The following is a 17,914-nucleotide window of genomic DNA, read 5'->3' as shown; positions in this document are numbered from 1 at the left end:
CGTTGCGGTCCGGCCGGGCCAGTGCCGTGTCGGACCATGCTGACTTATCATTTAACTAATACATAAGACATGTCACACCACTCCTTCCCCATATGCCTGCCATCCCTGGAAATCGCTGGCGGAATTTTGAATTGTAATTTGGATTTCTATCTATTCAAACCCACAGCAAAGGTGCCCAGCAGGAGTTTGAGTCGCGATTGTTTCCGGGCTGGTTTGTATATGCTTGGGAGATATGTACCTTGAACTAGGTAGTGCATATCTCGCAACTACCGGCCACTGCTCAATGGTTGAGTCAGACGTTCCGTTCCACCTGTAAGGACGGGTACCTAAAACTCAAATTGTGATCCCGGACTGACGGCTCCGCTCGGCACTCCTCGGAGAACCCTCGGCTCCGTCATCATGTGGTTTCGGAGCGTCCCCGGAAGCCCCACCGGTTTTGTTCCGCCACCACAGGAGAACGGATTCGTGAGTCGAAGTTCGGGGAAGACGGGGCGCACCGCGACCCTGAACCTGTCTCACACTGTGAGAAGACCCACCTGTGGGCTCACTCCACATCCCAATCGGCCACTCATGAGGCGCCTATAACTTTTTTTCGATTTCATTCCGCTCGCCATTGGCAAACCCCCGAAGCCGAAGGGTTATCCCAGCCGACTACCAGCTTGGCCCTTTGATTACGCATCTTCCTCCCCATCTCGCCTTTCTGGTGGCCAGTTGTTTCTGATATTTCTCTTGTCGTCCAGACCTTTCTCTCTTTAAATTCACAGATCTCAAGGTAAGTCTCCCCAAGCGTCGCTTTCCCTCCTGCATTGTAACTCTCCTGGCTCCTCCCCTCTCTTATCAGCGATTGGAAATCGCGTAATATTGCACCAAAGCCCCCGCCTTACCAAACCAAACACTCCCTCCAACAAACACCCGATCCTAACCTCGTGGTTCGCAAATTCCATAGATGTCGACCGCAACTCGCACGTTCACCCGCGCTCTGCGCACCTCGGCCCGGCCTGCGTTCACCGCTGCGCCCCGCGCCGCTTTCCGCCAGGGTGGCCGCCGCTACTACTCATCCGAGCCCGCCGCGAAGCAGAGCTCGTCGACCTGGCTCTGGGTTGCCGGTGCTGCCGCTGTCGGAGGTGGTGGCTGGTTCTTCCTGAACAACCAGGGCTCGGCCACGCCCAAGGTCTTCACTCCCAAGTTCGAGGACTACCAAGCCGTGTACAACGAGATCGCCAACCGCCTGGAGGAGAACGACGAGTACGACGACGGCAGCTATGGCCCCGTTCTGGTTCGCCTCGCATGGCACGCCAGCGGCACCTATGATGCCGCTACCGGTACCGGCGGCAGCAACGGCGCCACCATGCGCTTCGCCCCCGAGAGCGACCACGGCGCCAACGCCGGTCTGAAGGCTGCTCGGGACTTCCTCGAGCCTGTGAAGAGTAAGTTTTGCAGGGTAGCGTTTCAGGAGTACCCGGTGACTGACAATGGAAACAGAGAAGTTCCCCTGGATCACCTACTCTGATCTCTGGATCCTCGCTGGCGTCTGCTCCATCCAGGAGATGCTCGGCCCCAAGATCCCCTTCCGCGCCGGCCGCCAGGACAAGGACGTTGCCGCCTGCACCCCCGACGGTCGCCTGCCTGACGCCGCCCAGGCCCAAGACCACCTCCGCAACATCTTCTACCGCATGGGCTTCAACGACCAGGAGATCGTCGCCCTGGCTGGTGCCCACGCCCTCGGCCGCTGCCACTCCAACCGCTCTGGCTACGAGGGCCCCTGGACCTTCTCCCCCACCGTCCTGACCAACGACTTCTACAAGCTTCTCCTTGACGAGAAGTGGCAGTGGAAGAAGTGGAACGGCCCTAAGCAGGTAAGCCGAACCGGTAGCTCTCGCGATGATTTCGGGGACGGCTGCTGACGCAAGAAACAGTACGAGGACAAGAAGACCAAGTCGCTCATGATGCTGCCGGCCGACATGGCGCTGGTCGAGGACAAGAAGTTCAAGAACTGGGTCAAGGAGTACGCCGCCGACAACGACCTCTTCTTTAAGGACTTCTCGGCTGTCGTCACCAAGCTCTTTGAGCTGGGCGTGCCCTTCAAGGAGGGCACCGAGAAGTGGGTGTTCAAGCCCGTCAACGCCTAAATCGGAGGTTGATGTGGCCGCTCGAAGAGGATGATGATATGTGGCTTCCGCAGGGTGGGCGGCGTTTTGTTTCGAGGAGCTTTAGATGGGGGCATCGTCTAGACGGAGGATATTTAATGCTGGTCTGAAAGCCGGGCTCAACCCCCTGACCTGACCACGTCCGCATTAGAGCGGGCAGTTTTGCGGCCCATCGCAGCTGCTGTATTACATGGCTTCTTCAGCGTTTCCTTCTCGTGTCTAGCAGATTAAACTTGTAAAGTAGGCTGGGGGTGAAATAGAATCACTTGAGAAAGGAGCAACGAGTTCGGCTTGGGAGGTGTGATGTGTGATGATCTGAGAGGTTGGGGAATTTGCATGAGAGGGGAGGCAGGACGTTTTAAGGAGCCAAAGGCGGGGGAGGAGTCGCGTGGCATTGCATTGGCTGTGTCTGACCTAAAGGGGAAGACACTGCTTGGAGATCTACATACGAGTACTTGTATGTTGGGGTATCATCGGCAACGTCACGAACGGTGTTGGTCCTTGAATTGTCCAGGTTCCCCGCATATTCAGGTACGCCGGGGGTAGATCCGAAAGATGGGTTAGGGTTACCTATGCAACCATTCTTATCAATTTTCTTATCCGACTTTTCGTCTTTCGAACTCCAACAACAACCCCCAACTACCACCACCAGCTCTCACGAACGCAATGGCTACCGTTCGGGTACCGGTGCTACGGCACCTCGTCAGCTGCCAAACACGGGCCCTGCGCGCCTCGAACCAACGACGCTGGGCCCAAGTCCACGACGTGCGCTTCCTCACGACGACACAGCAGCCGCGCCACATCCTCGAGAAGTACCGCGACAAGCTCGACCGCAAAGCTCGCGAGGAGGGCCACACGGACATTGGCTCCCTCAAGGCCGCCTACGCCGACAAGATCCAGTCCCTGCGCAAGGAGACCGACACCATCCCCATCACCCCCATCCCCGAGACACAACCGCAACAACCACCCCACGATGCCCAACAAACCCCCCCCTCCCCCACAGGGACAGGGACAGGAACAGCAGCACCCAAACCCGCCCCCCACCCCACCTCCCGCCCCCCCCCAACAACCCCCAACCCCAACACCGGCATCAAACCCCTCTCCTCCATCCTCGACCTCCCCAAAGCCTCCCACCTCCCCCCGACCGAACTAACCGCCATCTGGCGGCTCCGGCACGCCTCGCAGCCCAACTCCCTCTGCGCCGCGATCCCCACCCCGACCTTCACCACCATGGACGCCCTCGCGCGCACCTACCCGCAGTTCGTGCTCCCCGTGCCGCACCCGTCGCAGGGCGCCGAGCTGCACTTCCTGCAGTGGACGTGGGACGCGGCGACGCGCAGCGCGACGGTGCTGTTTACCCAGCTGGCGGAGTATAAGGCCAGGGGGGAGTTTGCGGCGCCGCATACGACGGTGACGCATTATTTGGATTTGATGCATGGTCCGGGGAAGGCTGCTGCTGTTGGGGAGGGGGAGGGTGAGGCGGTGGGGGAAGGGGTGGTGCTGATGCAGGGGACGGTGATGGAGGATCGGGGGGTCAAGGTGGATGATGCGAGGTGGTTGGTTATGTGCTTGCAGCGGTTTTATGGGGGGTGGGATGGGGCGGGGGGGGAGGCGGGGAAGGTGAGGGCGGAGGAGAGGAGGAGGTTGTTGGAGTGGTTTGGGAAGGGGGATGCGCGGTTTAGTGTGGAGGCGTTGTTGGAGGAGGCCGAGAGGATGGGGTGATGGTGGGGTAAAGTTGTAGGATATTGGGATTGATTTGTATGATGGAAGCGATATAAAGATGGTGTTTGAAGGTGTATTTGTATTAGAGGATAGATGATGTGGTGTGTCGATGTGACAGACAGAATACAGGCTCTCTCCCCCGAGAGAAGGGTTCACAGCTAGGTGGCTACAGCTTTGCCCCGGATGCCCGCTCCTCCTTCTTCACCTGCTCCCGCATCACCCTTCTCAACACCTTGCCGCTGGGAGACTTGGGAATCTGGTCGACAAACCGTATCCCGCCGCGCAGCTTCTTGTGAGGGGCAACCTGGGTTGCCACCCAATCTGCGAGCTCCTGCGCCTTGGCCTCGCTCGCCTTGACGCCGTCGCGGAGGACCACATATGCCCGAGGCACTTCGGTCGCCTTCGCCTGGTCCTCGACGCCAATTACACAGGCATCCGCCACCTCCTTGTGGCCTATCAAGACACCTTCTAGCTCCGCTGGCGGGACGGGGTAGCCGTCTAGACGTATCAGTAAGTTAAGGTGTATCAGTGGGAGGGAATGGTATACGTACTGTACTTGATCAGTTCCTTGAGCCGGTCCACGCAGTAATAGTTTCCGTGCTTGTCACGCCTGAAGACGTCTCCCGTCTTGAAGAAGCCGTCAGGCGAAAACGCCTCCTTGGTTCGCTCCGGGTTTTTGAAGTAACCGGGGAAGACATTGGGGCCTTTCAACCACAACTCGCCGGGCTGCCAAACAGCCAGGTCAGCTCACACCATCGAAAAAGACAACAACACAAGAAAAAGAAACGCACCTCCCCCTCCGCCACCTCCTCCCCATCCTCGCCCACAATCTTCGCGCTCATATTCGGCATAATCTTCCCCACCGACCCCATAAACTTCCCCCACTCATCCACCACCTGACAGCACACGACCGCACTCGTCTCAGACAACCCAAACCCCTGCTTCACCGGCACCCTCAACCGCTTCCACACCGCCTCGGTCAACTCCCTCGACAACGGCGCCGCCCCCGAATGCAGCACCTTCAACGAGCTCAAATCAAACCCGTCCACCGCCGGGTGCTTACTAAACGCCAGGACCACCGGCGGCGGGACATACGCGAGGGTAATGCGATGCCGCTCGATCGCGCGCAGCGCCTTCAGCATATCAAACCGCTCCAGCACGATGAGCTGCCAGCCCTCGTACACGCACATCAGCACGCCGCAGGTCAGGCCGTAGATGTGGAAGAAGGGCAGCACGCCGAGCTGCTTGTCGCCGCGGCCGTCGGGGCCGCCGAGGGCCCGCCATTGCCGGCCTTCGACGTAGCTCGCTTGGAGGACGTTGGACACCATGTTGCGGTGCGTGAGGCACACGCCTTTGGGGAGACCCGTCGTGCCGGAGCTGTAGACGATGAAGGCGGGGGAGTTTTGCGGGGTGGGGGGTTTGGTGGGGGTGGTGGGAGTGGTGGTGGTGAGGCTGGAGAAGTCTGGAGTGAGGGGTTAGTTGTTTGGTGTTCGTTAGTTGGGATATTTATTGTTGGGAGTCGTTGACGGCCTTATGGGGTGAACGTACGGCGGATCTGCCCGGAGGGGTCACGGTGGTGGCCAACGAGGATGATGCGGTCGAGCGGGAGATTGGCCTTGTGTGCTGCAGCAATGGCGACGGGGAGGTTGGCTGGCTGGGTGACGAGACCCTTCGCGCCCGAGTCGCGGAGCTGGAAGGCCAATTCGTCAACGGTGTAGAGGGGGTTGGCCGGGGAGGCGATGCCGCCGGCCCAGAGGGCGCCAAGGGTGAGGATGGGAGTCTGTAAGTTGGTGTTATTGTCGGTTCAGTTACGGTCAAAACGGGGGGAAGGGTCATATACGTCGATGGAATTGGGTGTGTAGAAGGCCAGAACATCACCCGTCTTCCATCCCCAGACGGCCATCAGTCCCCTGCCAAACGCAATTGAGGCACTGCGTATGTCTCCCCAACTATAGGAGCGGTCTGTCTCATCGCATGTCAAGATCTCTTTAGTTACGGGGAAGTCTCGGTGCCTGTCCCCGAACATGAGAGTCCAAAGGTCAATCCCATCGGGAATATCAAGAGGCGGGAAGGTGGATGGGTACGGCATTGTGGAGGACAAGGGGACCGAAAGCGCGATGTGTAAGCGGTCAGTGTAGGCAAGTTGAAGATGTTAGTAACTCTTACTCGACTCCTGAGGGATGAGAGTGAGGATGAGCTATGATGAACTATCGATCAGCTCCGGGAAATGAGTTGTGGTGTTGACAAAACTGGGGCGTCCTGCTCCATGCCATGCCAGACATGCTCTGTTTGGTGCTACATCCTGACCATGCTTTACATGTGGTTAGTCGCGTGCTGCATGTTCGGGCATGGCTTGCATCGGCTCTCCAAATTGGTCTTGGATCGTCAATTGAAGGTCGGTGACAGGCTGTCGGGTTAGCATCGGCCCCGCCACGGCCTTTGGACTCCGGGCGCCGAGGGCGGCAGGCGTCAGGTGATGGGCGGCGCTTAAACCCGCTGGGGCCCGGTACGATGCTGGAAAGCACTGACAGATCGACACGCTCACCGACTTCCATCCTTCCATCCCGTCCTTCCATCCCATCAAACCCGCTTTTCACCTTTTCACATCAGATAATTAACATCGCGTTATTCGGACTTAGCTAACTTTGGCCGCCCCTCTCTTTTTTTCCTGTCCTTGTTTTTTAGGATTTCTTTTTCTTTCTTTTTAGGGGTGCTGCTCTCCAAGAGTCGATGGAACACCAAGCTGCTCTCCATTGGGGATTCAGGGAGCATGCGCCATGGCGGAACAAGCAAAGCTTGATGAATATTCGTACATACCTATTAAAAAACCCTCAAAAGAGTCAATGTTTGGAATACCCGCGTATTCGTTTTCTTATATCGCCTCTCTCCTCCTGTCGATAATAGGTGGACTCAATTACTCCATGTTCGATGTCTGAAGGGTTGAGGCTCAGGGGCAGCAACAGGGGTCTGAAGCACATCGGATCAAAATCGCTACCGGCTGCGACGCCTTCCAAACCGCGCTTGGGTACGAAATACCCCCCATTGGATCCGCCGCTTCTCACTCTCGACGTCTTTGTAAACACTGGGCGCTTCTTGGTGCTTCCTGACGTTTGGGCGAGGAGTCGTCTACCCTGGTATTCGTGTTGACGACATGGGAATGGAAGCTGGCAACATACGAGACGGAGTGCTCGCGTTCCCCGTCGATGAGGTTCTGTTGGGATAGGGACAAGAGTTTAAAGGGCCCGTTGTCACCGGCTTCAATTGGATCTCACTTCTTTTCCTCTCATCTCATTAACCAACACTACTCTTGACCTTTTTTCTCTCCTCTCCTCTTCACTGCTTTCTGCAACAGCTGTGCTGTTTCGATTGTCTGAGACACCTTCATATCCAAATTTAATACTCCTTCGTTATCTCATCAACCACCACCATGTATTTTAAAGCAGCCGTCCTGTTCTCTCTTCTCGCCTCGTCTATTGCTCTCCCCATGAACAATGGAGACCGCAAAGTCAAACGTGCAGTCCTTACCGTCCAGGACTACGCCGACTTCCAGGTCTCCTCTGGCGTTGCTGGCGATGCCCTGGCCGAAGTGAATGCAAAGTTCCCTGTATGCAATTTCCTGTCATGCCTCATTGGCCCGTCACTTACACGACCAGATTGACCAATCCGACTTCGCCTCGGTCGACGCCGAGGACCTGGCAATTCTCAAGGCAGCGCGGGAGACTGCCGAAGCGGCAGAGACCCAGGCCGGTGGATTCAACGAGGCCATCGAGGCCGCCGGAGGCAAGAACACCCCCGAAGGGCAGGCCCTGCAGGCTGGCAAGATCAAGAACAAGGTGCTCAAGCTGCAGCTCCAAGTGCTGGCCCTGCAGATTGAGGCTGCCCAGGGCAAGGATACGGCTGAGAAACTGGCCAAGCAACAAAAGAAGCTGGACAAGAATGTTAAGGAGGACGAGGCTGCGGCTGGCCAGACGAGTGCGAGTGTTGACTTCCAGGGGACCAGTCAACCGTAAGGCCAGAATCATGATGGCGGGTTAAACCCGGACAACTTAGGGAGATGGGAGATGAGATCAAATGAAAGATGGTGACCGCTCGTAACTTCCCGCTTTCCGTCCTCCTTCCTCCCTTCTCCCCCCGCCTCGGTCACCCTCTTACCTTCCCACTTAAAGGTTACTTCCATAACCCTCTACCCTGAGCCGTCGCTTTTCAAACCGTCCCTTGGAACACCTGAAAAGCAAGATAATCGAAAACATGCACACCACCACAACCATCTCATTTTCAGCAAAACGAGCATCGATAAGCCAACAGAACCCATCAACATGGCAGTCCCCGGCTGCCCCAACTGCACAACACTCGACCCGTTTACCGACCCCCTCGTAGCCGCAGTGCTCCATAACCGCCGTCATAGTCCCATCGCCCGCCTTCCCGAAGATATCCTTCTCTCTATTTTGGATTACTGTGACGAAGACCTGGTCACTCGCATCTCTCTTCAGCAAGTCTCAAGGCAGTTCCGGCGTCTTGTCTTGCGGCCTACCTCTTGGGACATGTCGATGAGCGGGAATCGTGGCGGTACTAGGCAACGACCCGTCAGGATGAAGATTGATTACGGACTGCTAAAGCATTCTCCTGAGTTACATAAGAAGGTGCTTTTCAATATACGGGTTGACCGGCTCTGCACTAGATGCCTCCCGTCATTCGAACAGGTTCAGAAGGAATCATGTAAATTCGACCCGAGGCCAGAGATGCCGACGCCCAAGTGTGCCCGATGCAAGGAGCGTCATAGCAGATACGAATTTTCAAAGCGAAGACGGGGAGATGTCTGCTATGGAAGAAATGGTTTCGTCAGGGTGTGCCGACATAAGCAGATCTCATGGTCCCAAATAGAGGCTCCCATCGCCCAAGCAAAGTACGACGGCAGCGAAGTTGTGCGTTTCAAGGAGCACTGCAAGGATCCGAGTCATCGACGTTGTCCGGGTTCGAGACCACCGCTATTTCGATTCAGATGGTACGCGGGAAGAACTTCCCAGGGCGTGGCGAAACGGAAGCAGCGTCAGATATACCTGCATCTCTGGTGGGAGTCGCACAGCCGAGTGAACCAACTAAACCTCGACGGCCAAGGTCGGCTCCGCGCGCCTTTCTTGCGTTCCCTGTTCCGGCGCACTGCCATGGTCAGACAGCCACCGCTGGGGGCCGAAAGCGACATGGGCATGAGCTGCTTCAACCATCCCCAGTGCCGCTGCGTCTACTACGAGATAGGGAACGCTTTGGGGGGATCGGGGGCCCCAACCTCTGAGAACCCCGTTCAGGATGATACAGACGATACTAGCTATATCGCTTGTTTGAGCAAGCGCCCCGAAATACATCAAGCATCCAGCAAGAGGGTCAATCTCGAAAGGATGTCGGTGCGACTCTGCGCGAAACCACCTTGCGTGCCGCGAGATGATTGTATTGTCACTCAATACTACCGGAGGATTATGGTGTTCGATTTCTATGCGGGGATCTAGGCGGTTCCAGCACAATTGAACCCAACTCACGAATGGCTCCACGCTTTGAACACGGAGAACTTGCGCTATGCACCGCCCGCCTGCAACGACCCATATTGCCGAAACTATTTTCGCTCGTACCAGGTTAACCGTTGCCCTGAGGGATATGGGGCCTTTGCATCTCTGCGGACTTGGTTTTTGCCTCCAGACGTAGACGACCTCGAGGCCGCGCTATTGATGGAGGAAATTTGAACAAGAAGCCATGAGCGAACTTCATGTAAAGAAGATGGCAATGAAGAAATAAATAGACTAGCATAGCATCAACATGACCGCTACCTACAAACTACTCGCCCACTTCGCGGTCGTCGTTCCAGTGGATGTACGAAATAACCCGCCACCGCCAGGTGGCATGGCGGATCTTCTTGCCCCAGAAGAACAGCGGGACCCATCCGAGCAGCACGGCCGCCGAGATGGCCGCCATCACCCCGTACGCCTTGATGTAGCCAGCCTCGGCAACCCACGGGTTGGTGTAGAAGGAGAGGAGAAACCCAAACAGGCTCTTGAACGCCATGATGGTCGTGGTGATCTCCCCGGCCACGGGGCGGTATGCGTCGATGACGTAGACGAGCGCCACGTTGGTGCCCTGGACGATGGCAAAGTTTACTGTTTTGTTAGATTTGTTAGCTGGGGTGTGTTGAGGGGGGAGGGGGAAAGGGACGAATAAAGGGGGAAACACGGGATAAGTAAACAAACGACTTACACAACCCAATCCCCACGACCGGCAGCATCCTAAACACACCCACCATGTCAGCAACACCACCACTCAAAAAAACAAACCCACAACCAACCAACAAAAAAAGCCAAAGAAAAAAAACAAAACTCACCAATGCACCCCCCCCTGCACCCCCACCCCCCAAACCACCAACCCCACCGGCGCCACCACCACCACCACCCCCAGCACAGGCAGCCTCATCTCCGGCTCCCTCACGCCCCCATTCCTCCGCGTCCCCCAATCCGCCACCACATCCCCCAACCGTCCCCCCGCCGGAATCCCCGCCAGCGCGCCCAGCACCGCCGCGACAAAACAGAGCCCGACCTGCCAGGAGGCGAAGCCGTAGGTGGCGGAGAGGGCGACTTGGGCGTTGGAGGTGAGGGCGACCAGGAAGCCGATGGTGGTGGCGAAGGTGAGGGTGGTGTAGAGGATGGGGGGGAGGAGGAGGAGGGGGAGGGGGCGGAGGAGGAGGAGGGGGAGGGGTTCGGTTGTGAGGGTTCGGTGGGGGGTGGGGGGGGAGAGAGATAGGGTGGAGAGGTAGGGGGTTTTTTTGGTGGTGGATGGAGGGGGGGAGGGGTTTTCGGGGTCGGTGGTAGTTGTGGTGGTGGTGGGGGTGGGTTTTAGTGTGGGTTGGTCTGAAGAGGAGTGGTCGGGGGAATTGGTGTTGGGAGGCGGGTTGCGGATGTAGGCTGTTTCGGGAAAGGCAAAGATGGCGAGGAGGAGGACTAGCCCGATTAGGGCGGAGGCGACTTGGAAGATCACGCGCCAGTGATGGTGGATGGTTATTAGTCTAGAGAAGTGGTTAGACGGGACCGAGAAAGGGGTATCTTGAGGGGCGCTCACCCTGAGATGATCAAGCCGAGGGCCACGCCAATGGCGAGAAAGGAGCTGTAGAATGCCATGATGCTGCCTCTCTCGTGAAGGAAGAAGATGTCGGCGATGGTGATGGGCGCTGGGGGAGAGATGGTAAGTATCCTTCTTGTTGACTCAAAAAAGGGCTTATCTTACCAACAGTCTCGGCGGCACCCGCTGCGAAGCCCATCAGGATACGGCCCACAAGGAAGCCACCATAGGAGCGCTCAAAACAAAGCCAGACGGCCGTGCCAAAGTACATGGCATAGCTCAGCACATACGTCGGCCGCCGGCCGTACTTGTTGGCGATAGGGACCCAGACAAAGTTGCCCAGACCTTGGAGTAGGGCGGTGGTCGTGAAGGAATAAGCCACCTTGGCCACCGCGGCGTTGAAGAGCTGCGGGTTCTTGCCGGGATGAGCGCCGGGGAAGAAGTCCATGGCCATCTGAACGATGGCGATGGACGGACCGGCAGCTAGGAAGTTGCACATAAGCATAGCGAAGCAGATGAGTGCTGCTATCCAGTACTTGAACCACTGGGGCCTGTCTGTGTCAGCAACTTTTAGTGAAGTAGACACTCCATCGGGGTACACATACCAGTTTAGAGGATCATTGGGGTCCGAAGAAGGGGTCGGTATCAGGATGATCTCGTTGGTATCGGGATGGCGGAGACGGACATTGCCCAAGGTTCTCCTACGGGCCTTGTCGACGCGATCAGCGTCATGACCCGCTCCGAGAGGTGCTGCGATGGTATCTTTCTCCATGTTTGAGGCGGTATAAGAGGGAGCTGGCAGGCCGGCTCTGGTGTTTTCTATCAATCTACCAAGGCCGGTTCAGCATGCCGTGCGGACGGAGGCCAGCTCTGTTGCGTGTGGAATGGCCACTGTTAAACACAATCCGTTGTCATTTCGCTCGTGGCGTCGATGAATACCAACGAGGACAGTCGCGTAGAGGGTGAGACAGCCACCATGCATGGCGCCCTAAAGGATTCTCATGGGCCCACTCCGCTGTGACTTTTAAAAGTGAATAAACACTAACCTGGGAGTACCGGCAGCGTCTGTAACAAGCCCCAGCGAAGGCTTACGTTGCAGGGGGTGTTCGGACCGCGTGCTTGTTTATGATCGACGCAGGGGTTGTGTCTGTGTTTGGAGGTCCACAAGGTGACGACGACGTGAGTCGTGAAGAAGAGTGCCGAGCACTCATGGCCCCTGGGCTGTCATGGTCCCGGGTTCATATAGCATGTCCACTTCATCGAGAGACCATCCATCCGGACATTTAGAACAGAGTTGTCTATCTCGTGGACTTGGCTGTTGACTTGGCGCAGGTTGCCCAGAGAAGCTTCTACACAGTGCACAGTTGCCGGTGGATTCCATAACTTGGCCGCATTGCGTTTCCCATGCTACCCCATAGCTATCTGACAACTTATCTCATGTGTTGAGAGCTCATGAATTCTGGCCCTAGCACCATCGGACGGTTTGATGCTGGAATCCCTGGAAACGCTGCTGGTAGGTGGGTTCCAGCGGTGCCTGGCAGCTCCGAGACGGTCTCGAATATGATGTCCCTCTCAGGCGTTCTCTTTGTTAACACCGAGCAGGGTTCTGCCACATGGTCGGGTGGCAGTTCCCGTTTCGGCCCGCCCACCGGAATAAGGCTTACGTACGTACTCCTCCCTTTCCAACGACAACAAGGTTAGCTCAGTGGGCTGCCGGCCTAGACACGGGTACTGCCGTACAGTGGTTATTGGAGGAGACCATCCATATCGTTACTGTGTTCTGGGAGGAAAGCTGTCTCTCATATATCACCAACCCACCATCGTCGCCATGGGCTGCGTCTGGTCCGGTCCCTCATCAAGCGTGAGCAGGGATATCCTTGACGTGGAGATGAACTTGGGAAGGTTGGCTTTCCCACTTTGCCAAGGAGAATACATTGATTGCCGGAGGTCCCCAACTTGGCAAGTCTAGCCCGCTTGGATGTTGGAGATGTTTGTTCGTGGATTTGTGAATGTATGGCGAGACGGTCACCTACTATAGATTGTAACAGGCATTAGAAGCCGGGGCATCTAGATGGTGAGGTGGGTAATAAAAGCAACTGGTTCGAAGAACATGTCTGCTCCCGCAGGGTGGAACATGGTTATAGCCTTAGGAGGAACTCGTAACAACTAAAGATGGCCCGGGAAATGCATAACGTCCGAAGGGGTGCGGCATCCTATCCAGCGAAACAGTGGTGACTTCCGGGAGAAAGGAGCTGACGAGTCCATGGTTCGCTGGCCATTCGCTTGCCGCCCTTGCTTGGGGGTGGACGGCACGATGCCGTTAAGCGATGGTGGTTTAGGCTCATCCCAGCAAGTCTAGTTTGCCAATTACACGCAAGGCCTTGTTCTGTCGATGCGAGAAGGCCGTGGTCTGCTAGTGGTTAGTATTCAATTCCGTGGCCCATGTGTGAAAAGAATGACGGCTTCCCATTGATCACTCACAGCAACGCCCAGCTCTTTTGGGATGCAATGATGAAATTGTGATGGGTATCAGAAATAACAGAAAAAATAAGATTCAAATACTCGCTAGTGTATATCCTAAAATAGAGCCTGAGAAATATTAACCCCCTTGCATCGGGAGAGCAAATTCATACACAGCCGTGCCATGCCAACGACCCTACGGAGCGGCAGACATCTTATCGAACATGGCCCAGTCAATCTCTTCAACCACCTTCTTATGGGTCTTCTCCACCGTCTCCGGCTTGTTTGTCTCGAACCAAAACGCCCATACGCTCTTCGTGTGCTTTGCCGCCATGCCCCGACTGCTGACGAGACCAACATGCTGCACGGCCTGCTCGCGCAACGCAAACCGCTTGAGCCCCGTTGCGTCGCAGTACTGCTCGATCATGGTATCCGTCTGACCGCGCTCCCGCTTGCGCAGGTTCTTGATCAGGTCCGGCAGTGTTTCCCGGTTGAAGACCAGCGCCTGGGTGCAGCAGGCGTTCTTGTCCATGGCCGAGACGCCGGCCGCCAGCGCGGAGTCGGCCGGGCCGAAGGGCACGTTGTGGTGGAGACTGAAACCCGGTAAGGGCAGGTTGTGCTTGCCGGCCATGAACGCCAACACGGTGAAGCCCGGCGCCACGAGCAGCGAGACCACGGCGATGGTGACCCAGTCGAGGCGCAGCCGGGGGCCGCAGCCACAAAACCGTAACAGCAGGAGCAGGGTCCCCGACCCGCCCGCGGCCATGGCGAGCGTCAGCGGCAGGTTGTTGTACCACCAGTCCCGCTCGGCCGACCAGCCGAGATGGGTCTCGGTGTAGAACAGACGCATATACAGCCAATCCTTGTCCCCTGCAGCCTTCTTGTGATCGCGCACCAGGTATTGCAGTCCGCGCATGGTGCGAGCCATCCAGTCGCCGGAGAAGATGACGTCGTCTTCAAAAACGGCGATGAAGGGCGCGTTGGTCTCCTCCAAGCAGCGCTCAATGACGTAGAGGTAGTCGAAGACGCCCTTGAGCGGCATGTCGCGCTCCTCCTCGGCCTTGCGTAGCCCCGCGAGCTCCAGCCGGGTCAGGTCGCGATACCCGTCCGCGTCGTCGACCAGGGGCTTGACCCAGGGGGCGTTCCAGTCGGGGTGCCGCGCGGGCTCGGTGTTGGCGAAGAGTAGCTTGACGGTCAGCGCGTCGCGCTCGCGCGGGTAGAGGCCCGAGAGCATGGATCCCAGCGCGTCAGCCATGTACATGCGGGCGACGTCGCCGTCGCGGCGGACGCTCACGAGGGCGGCGCACATGGCGGGCGAGGGGCCCGCTTTCGGTGGTGGCTTCCATCCTTCTTCGGTGGACTCGGCGGAGACCTTGGCAATGAATTCGCGGGCTTCCTTCTGGCGGACGGCGGAATATTGGAGATCGTAGACGCCCTCGGACTGAAAGTAGGCGCTATGGGGATCGCGCCAGAGAAAGAGTCGGCCATAGCTGAAACCGAGCAGCCAGATTAGGCCGCAAACGAGGAGGGCGCGCGCGGCAGGGAAGGAGAGGATTCGTAATGGGAGGTTGAGAAGCCCACTGGGGAGCTTCTTTAAGGCGCCGCCAACATGGAACCGTCGAAGCATTCTGACGGAACACAGTTGGGTGGGTTGTCGTTCGAGTTGTGGCGGATCAATCACCAAGGAAAAATGTTCCAGGCCACGGACCCAACAGGACGCCCAGGCACGCCCAAGCAAGACAGGTTCCAGGTACCCTGCAATTGTGCCCCTGGTGGATCTCAGCGAAGCACGCCAGGCAAGGGGCATTCTTGGCATGAAATGCCAAGCCTGGGGGATTGCGCAAGCCAACGGATCCTTCAGCATTTGGGGAGGCAGGCAGGTCCTGCAGCAGCACGGCCATTGTCAGTGCCAGCAGATCGACCTGAGTCTCTCTTTCCCAAGTATTTCAATTGCAACAATTCTGGGTCGACAATTTTTTTTTACCAGATTCAGCATGAATCGGGTTCTCCAATTGCACAATAACCAGGGATTGCGGCGAATTGAGTGCGAGCAAGTGCGAATAAGTGCGAGACTAGGAACCTAGCCCAGTGGAGTGAGTTCAACGTGGAAGGTCAGCCCTGAAGGACTACCGTTGACTTCACTGCCCGCCTGGGCACCTCTCGGCACCTCATCAGTCAGCCGTCCAATCCCTTTGACAGAACGGCCCAGCTAGGTGGTAGGTACCAGTCAGCCATGGCCAGCCCCATCGACTACATCATCCATCCGGATCCGCAACAACCACAGAAACCCGGGCATCCGGCGTCCGGGACCCACAATTCGCTCTTTGTCACATCCGGGCCGGCCTCGGCATCCCCGTCCACAGCCCGGGCGGGCCCGGCGCACCACACGCAAACCCATTCCGGAGGGCAGAATCAGACGCAAGCTCTTTATCAGTGTGCCGAATGTCTCCGTGAGTTGACGCCTTGAAATCTTGAAATACTGATGATCTGTCTTGAGAGACCCGCTGACGGCGTCCCAAGGCCGCTACTCTCGCCCCGAGCACCTCCAGGTAAGTACCCCCGAATCCCTTGATATACATGCCCGCGATGTGTGTCTCATTACTGACCCGCAATAGAGGCACATTGCTTCGCATACCCTTGGGAAACGGTTCACCTGTGATGTGGGTTACTCTGCCTAGTTCATGTCACCGCCCGACTAACACGGGTAGGTCTGTTTTAAAGGATTTGCTCGAGCCGATCTCCTCAAGCGCCACCGCTCCAACCATCAAGATGGAAATGGCAACAAACGCAAACGCTTCAACTCAGCTCCCTCGGCCAGCCGTGTAGGACAGGCGTGTACCGCCTGCGCAAAGTCTAGGGTAAAGTGCGAGGATGTCAAACCGCACGTTAGCCTACCATTTTGTCTCAATTTCCTTTACTAACTAGTTTAGATGCACACGCTGCAAAAACCGCGGGCTGGCCTGCGAGGTTGCTTCAGAAGATCCGACCGTGCACTCTATCCAACCCTCCGAGCACCGCACGGGACACACCGAGTCTACCCCTGATTCCTGCTGCTCTCTCTCGTCCGGCGCGGGACCGCCGCAGCGCCTGTTCCCCGCCGCTCCAGCTCCGCCTTCATACGTTGGATCTACAAGCCCGGAGGATAGCAAACAAGGCATAGTACCTTTGCCTTATACGGCATATAAGGAGCCGGAAGTCTACACCCCGGAAGCGTCCTCGGTCACAGCCGCTCAACACCTCCCGAACAACCTGCATGCATATTCTAGTAATAGTGTGAGATATGCGGGCCATGAGCACGCAAGTTCTCCATTCCCCGATTTCCTTTGCGACCTTTTATACGAACAGCCCTTGGGTAACCCCTCGAGGCTACCCGACGCTCAGGGAGCTCTAGCGCTCGATTTTTACGATGACGCAGCCCTAGATTTCAACGAGTTTGACTTCAACCTGCTTAACTGGAACCTCGACGCAACTCAAGTCACGCCAGACGATACAGCCAGCGCGGAGGACCCTGTTGGCATGGCCGAGATGCGGTCGACATTGGACAAGCTCTGGACCGAGTCACCGTGGAGGTGGACACCGGGGAAAACAGACAACTGCTACACCGAACAATCCAACCTACCTCTGCCATCTAACGACGCACACAGCCCCCAAACCCGCCATGATGGAGCGGCAGGCGGTTGGGCAGCCAACGAAACACTTCGCGCATCATGTCGAGACAAGATTCTGGCCATCGTCCTCGGAACTTGCCGCGAGAGCCGTATGGCGAACCGCGTAGCGTCGTCCTTTCCGTCCGCTGACACAATGGACTCGTGGATCAACATTTTTATGGCAGCGCATATGTCCCAGGTCGCGTCTTGGATTCACTACGGGTCGTTTTCCCTCAACAGCCAGTGGCCGGAGTGGCTCGCCGTTGCCGCCGCCGCAGGGGCCGTCTTGACCCCGGTGCCCGCTTTCCGCCGGTTCGGGCTTGCGCTGCAGGAGGCGATTCGTGAGTCTTTTCTGTATGCAATATCTGCCGTGGCTGACCATAATAGGCATCGCTATCCCTGAGAGGGTGGGTTGTGGCCAGTCTCTATTCCGCACTAAAGCTCTGAGTTCGCTAAAGTTGGCGTAGTTTGAGGAAAATAACAAGTCCATCGCCGAGATCAACAAGGTCCAAACCCTGGTGCTGCTGCAGGACGTCGCTCTGTGGAGTGGCAACCGGCGGAAGATGGAGATCGCTGAATGCCGTATGTCTCCTTGGCAACTTGCTGCTCTTACAAGCTAACGTAGACTAGATTTATCCATACCAATAGCCGTAAGACACGACACTCCTGTTCCTGGAGGAAATGCTGATATCCGTAGATGATGCGCTATAGGGGTAGATTTGGGCCGTCGGGCTACCTGGACATCGTCATCTCCCCGTCCGATGAGGGAAAGGTCCTAGAAGAGAAGTGGAAGGCATGGTATCAACAGGAGTCCTGGAAAAGGTATGTCTCATAACAGGAATG

General features: G+C 57.0%; 8 protein-coding genes across 8 annotated transcripts; 5 read left to right on the top strand and 3 right to left on the bottom strand.

Moving 5' to 3' along the window:
- The first annotated feature begins 664 nt into the window (after positions 1 to 664).
- On the top strand, positions 665 to 2,252 carry F5144DRAFT_60746 (heme peroxidase). The gene is made up of 4 exons (XM_066791557.1): positions 665 to 772; positions 947 to 1,427; positions 1,483 to 1,856; positions 1,917 to 2,252. The coding sequence occupies exons 2-4, from the start codon at positions 947 to 949 to the stop codon at positions 2,127 to 2,129; spliced, it is 1,068 nt and encodes a 355-aa protein (XP_066649093.1). The 5' UTR covers positions 665 to 772; the 3' UTR covers positions 2,130 to 2,252.
- Positions 2,253 to 2,611: 359 nt separating this feature from the next.
- On the top strand, positions 2,612 to 3,869 carry F5144DRAFT_625780 (ATP11 protein-domain-containing protein; the record flags this gene model as incomplete). Its single annotated transcript, XM_066792239.1, has 1 exon — positions 2,612 to 3,869. The coding sequence occupies exon 1, from the start codon at positions 2,814 to 2,816 to the stop codon at positions 3,867 to 3,869; it is 1,056 nt and encodes a 351-aa protein (XP_066649092.1). The 5' UTR covers positions 2,612 to 2,813.
- An 83-nt stretch (positions 3,870 to 3,952) lies between these two features.
- Positions 3,953 to 5,958, bottom strand: F5144DRAFT_638043 (uncharacterized protein; the record flags this gene model as incomplete). Its single annotated transcript, XM_066792682.1, has 5 exons — positions 3,953 to 4,367; positions 4,421 to 4,595; positions 4,661 to 5,331; positions 5,418 to 5,649; positions 5,710 to 5,958. The coding sequence occupies 5 exons, from the start codon at positions 5,956 to 5,958 to the stop codon at positions 4,036 to 4,038; spliced, it is 1,659 nt and encodes a 552-aa protein (XP_066649091.1). The 3' UTR covers positions 3,953 to 4,035.
- Positions 5,959 to 7,150: 1,192 nt separating this feature from the next.
- On the top strand, positions 7,151 to 8,038 carry F5144DRAFT_60645 (uncharacterized protein). Its single transcript, XM_066791491.1, has 2 exons — positions 7,151 to 7,473; positions 7,523 to 8,038. The coding sequence occupies exons 1-2, from the start codon at positions 7,297 to 7,299 to the stop codon at positions 7,877 to 7,879; spliced, it is 534 nt and encodes a 177-aa protein (XP_066649090.1). The 5' UTR covers positions 7,151 to 7,296; the 3' UTR covers positions 7,880 to 8,038.
- A 6-nt stretch (positions 8,039 to 8,044) lies between these two features.
- F5144DRAFT_60656 (uncharacterized protein) lies at positions 8,045 to 9,531 on the top strand. Its single transcript, XM_066791497.1, has one exon. The coding sequence runs from the start codon at positions 8,186 to 8,188 to the stop codon at positions 9,368 to 9,370; it is 1,185 nt and encodes a 394-aa protein (XP_066649089.1). The 5' UTR covers positions 8,045 to 8,185; the 3' UTR covers positions 9,371 to 9,531.
- A 161-nt stretch (positions 9,532 to 9,692) lies between these two features.
- Positions 9,693 to 11,736, bottom strand: F5144DRAFT_589195 (major facilitator superfamily domain-containing protein; the record flags this gene model as incomplete). Its single annotated transcript, XM_066790011.1, has 6 exons — positions 9,693 to 10,012; positions 10,110 to 10,138; positions 10,234 to 10,911; positions 10,965 to 11,073; positions 11,130 to 11,515; positions 11,570 to 11,736. The coding sequence occupies 6 exons, from the start codon at positions 11,734 to 11,736 to the stop codon at positions 9,693 to 9,695; spliced, it is 1,689 nt and encodes a 562-aa protein (XP_066649088.1).
- Positions 11,737 to 13,423: 1,687 nt separating this feature from the next.
- F5144DRAFT_557318 (uncharacterized protein) lies at positions 13,424 to 15,178 on the bottom strand. Its single transcript, XM_066788017.1, has one exon. It carries the CDS (start codon positions 15,049 to 15,051, stop codon positions 13,621 to 13,623), a length of 1,431 nt encoding a protein of 476 aa, XP_066649087.1. The 5' UTR covers positions 15,052 to 15,178; the 3' UTR covers positions 13,424 to 13,620.
- A 295-nt stretch (positions 15,179 to 15,473) lies between these two features.
- F5144DRAFT_60546 (uncharacterized protein) lies at positions 15,474 to 17,703 on the top strand. The gene is made up of 7 exons (XM_066791428.1): positions 15,474 to 15,874; positions 15,945 to 15,973; positions 16,040 to 16,084; positions 16,133 to 16,305; positions 16,355 to 17,412; positions 17,459 to 17,653; positions 17,702 to 17,703. Exons 1-6 carry the CDS (start codon positions 15,658 to 15,660, stop codon positions 17,536 to 17,538), a joined length of 1,602 nt encoding a protein of 533 aa, XP_066649086.1. The 5' UTR covers positions 15,474 to 15,657; the 3' UTR covers positions 17,539 to 17,653; positions 17,702 to 17,703.
- Positions 17,704 to 17,914: the final 211 nt, after the last annotated feature.

The sequence above is a fragment of the Chaetomium tenue genome (genome assembly GCF_020726465.1).
Source record: "Chaetomium tenue strain MPI-SDFR-AT-0079 chromosome Unknown F5144scaffold_1, whole genome shotgun sequence".
Lineage (NCBI taxonomy): Eukaryota > Fungi > Ascomycota > Sordariomycetes > Sordariales > Chaetomiaceae > Chaetomium > Chaetomium tenue.
The sequence above is the reverse complement of the archived record's forward strand: the minus strand, read 5'-3'. Positions and strand labels throughout refer to the sequence as shown.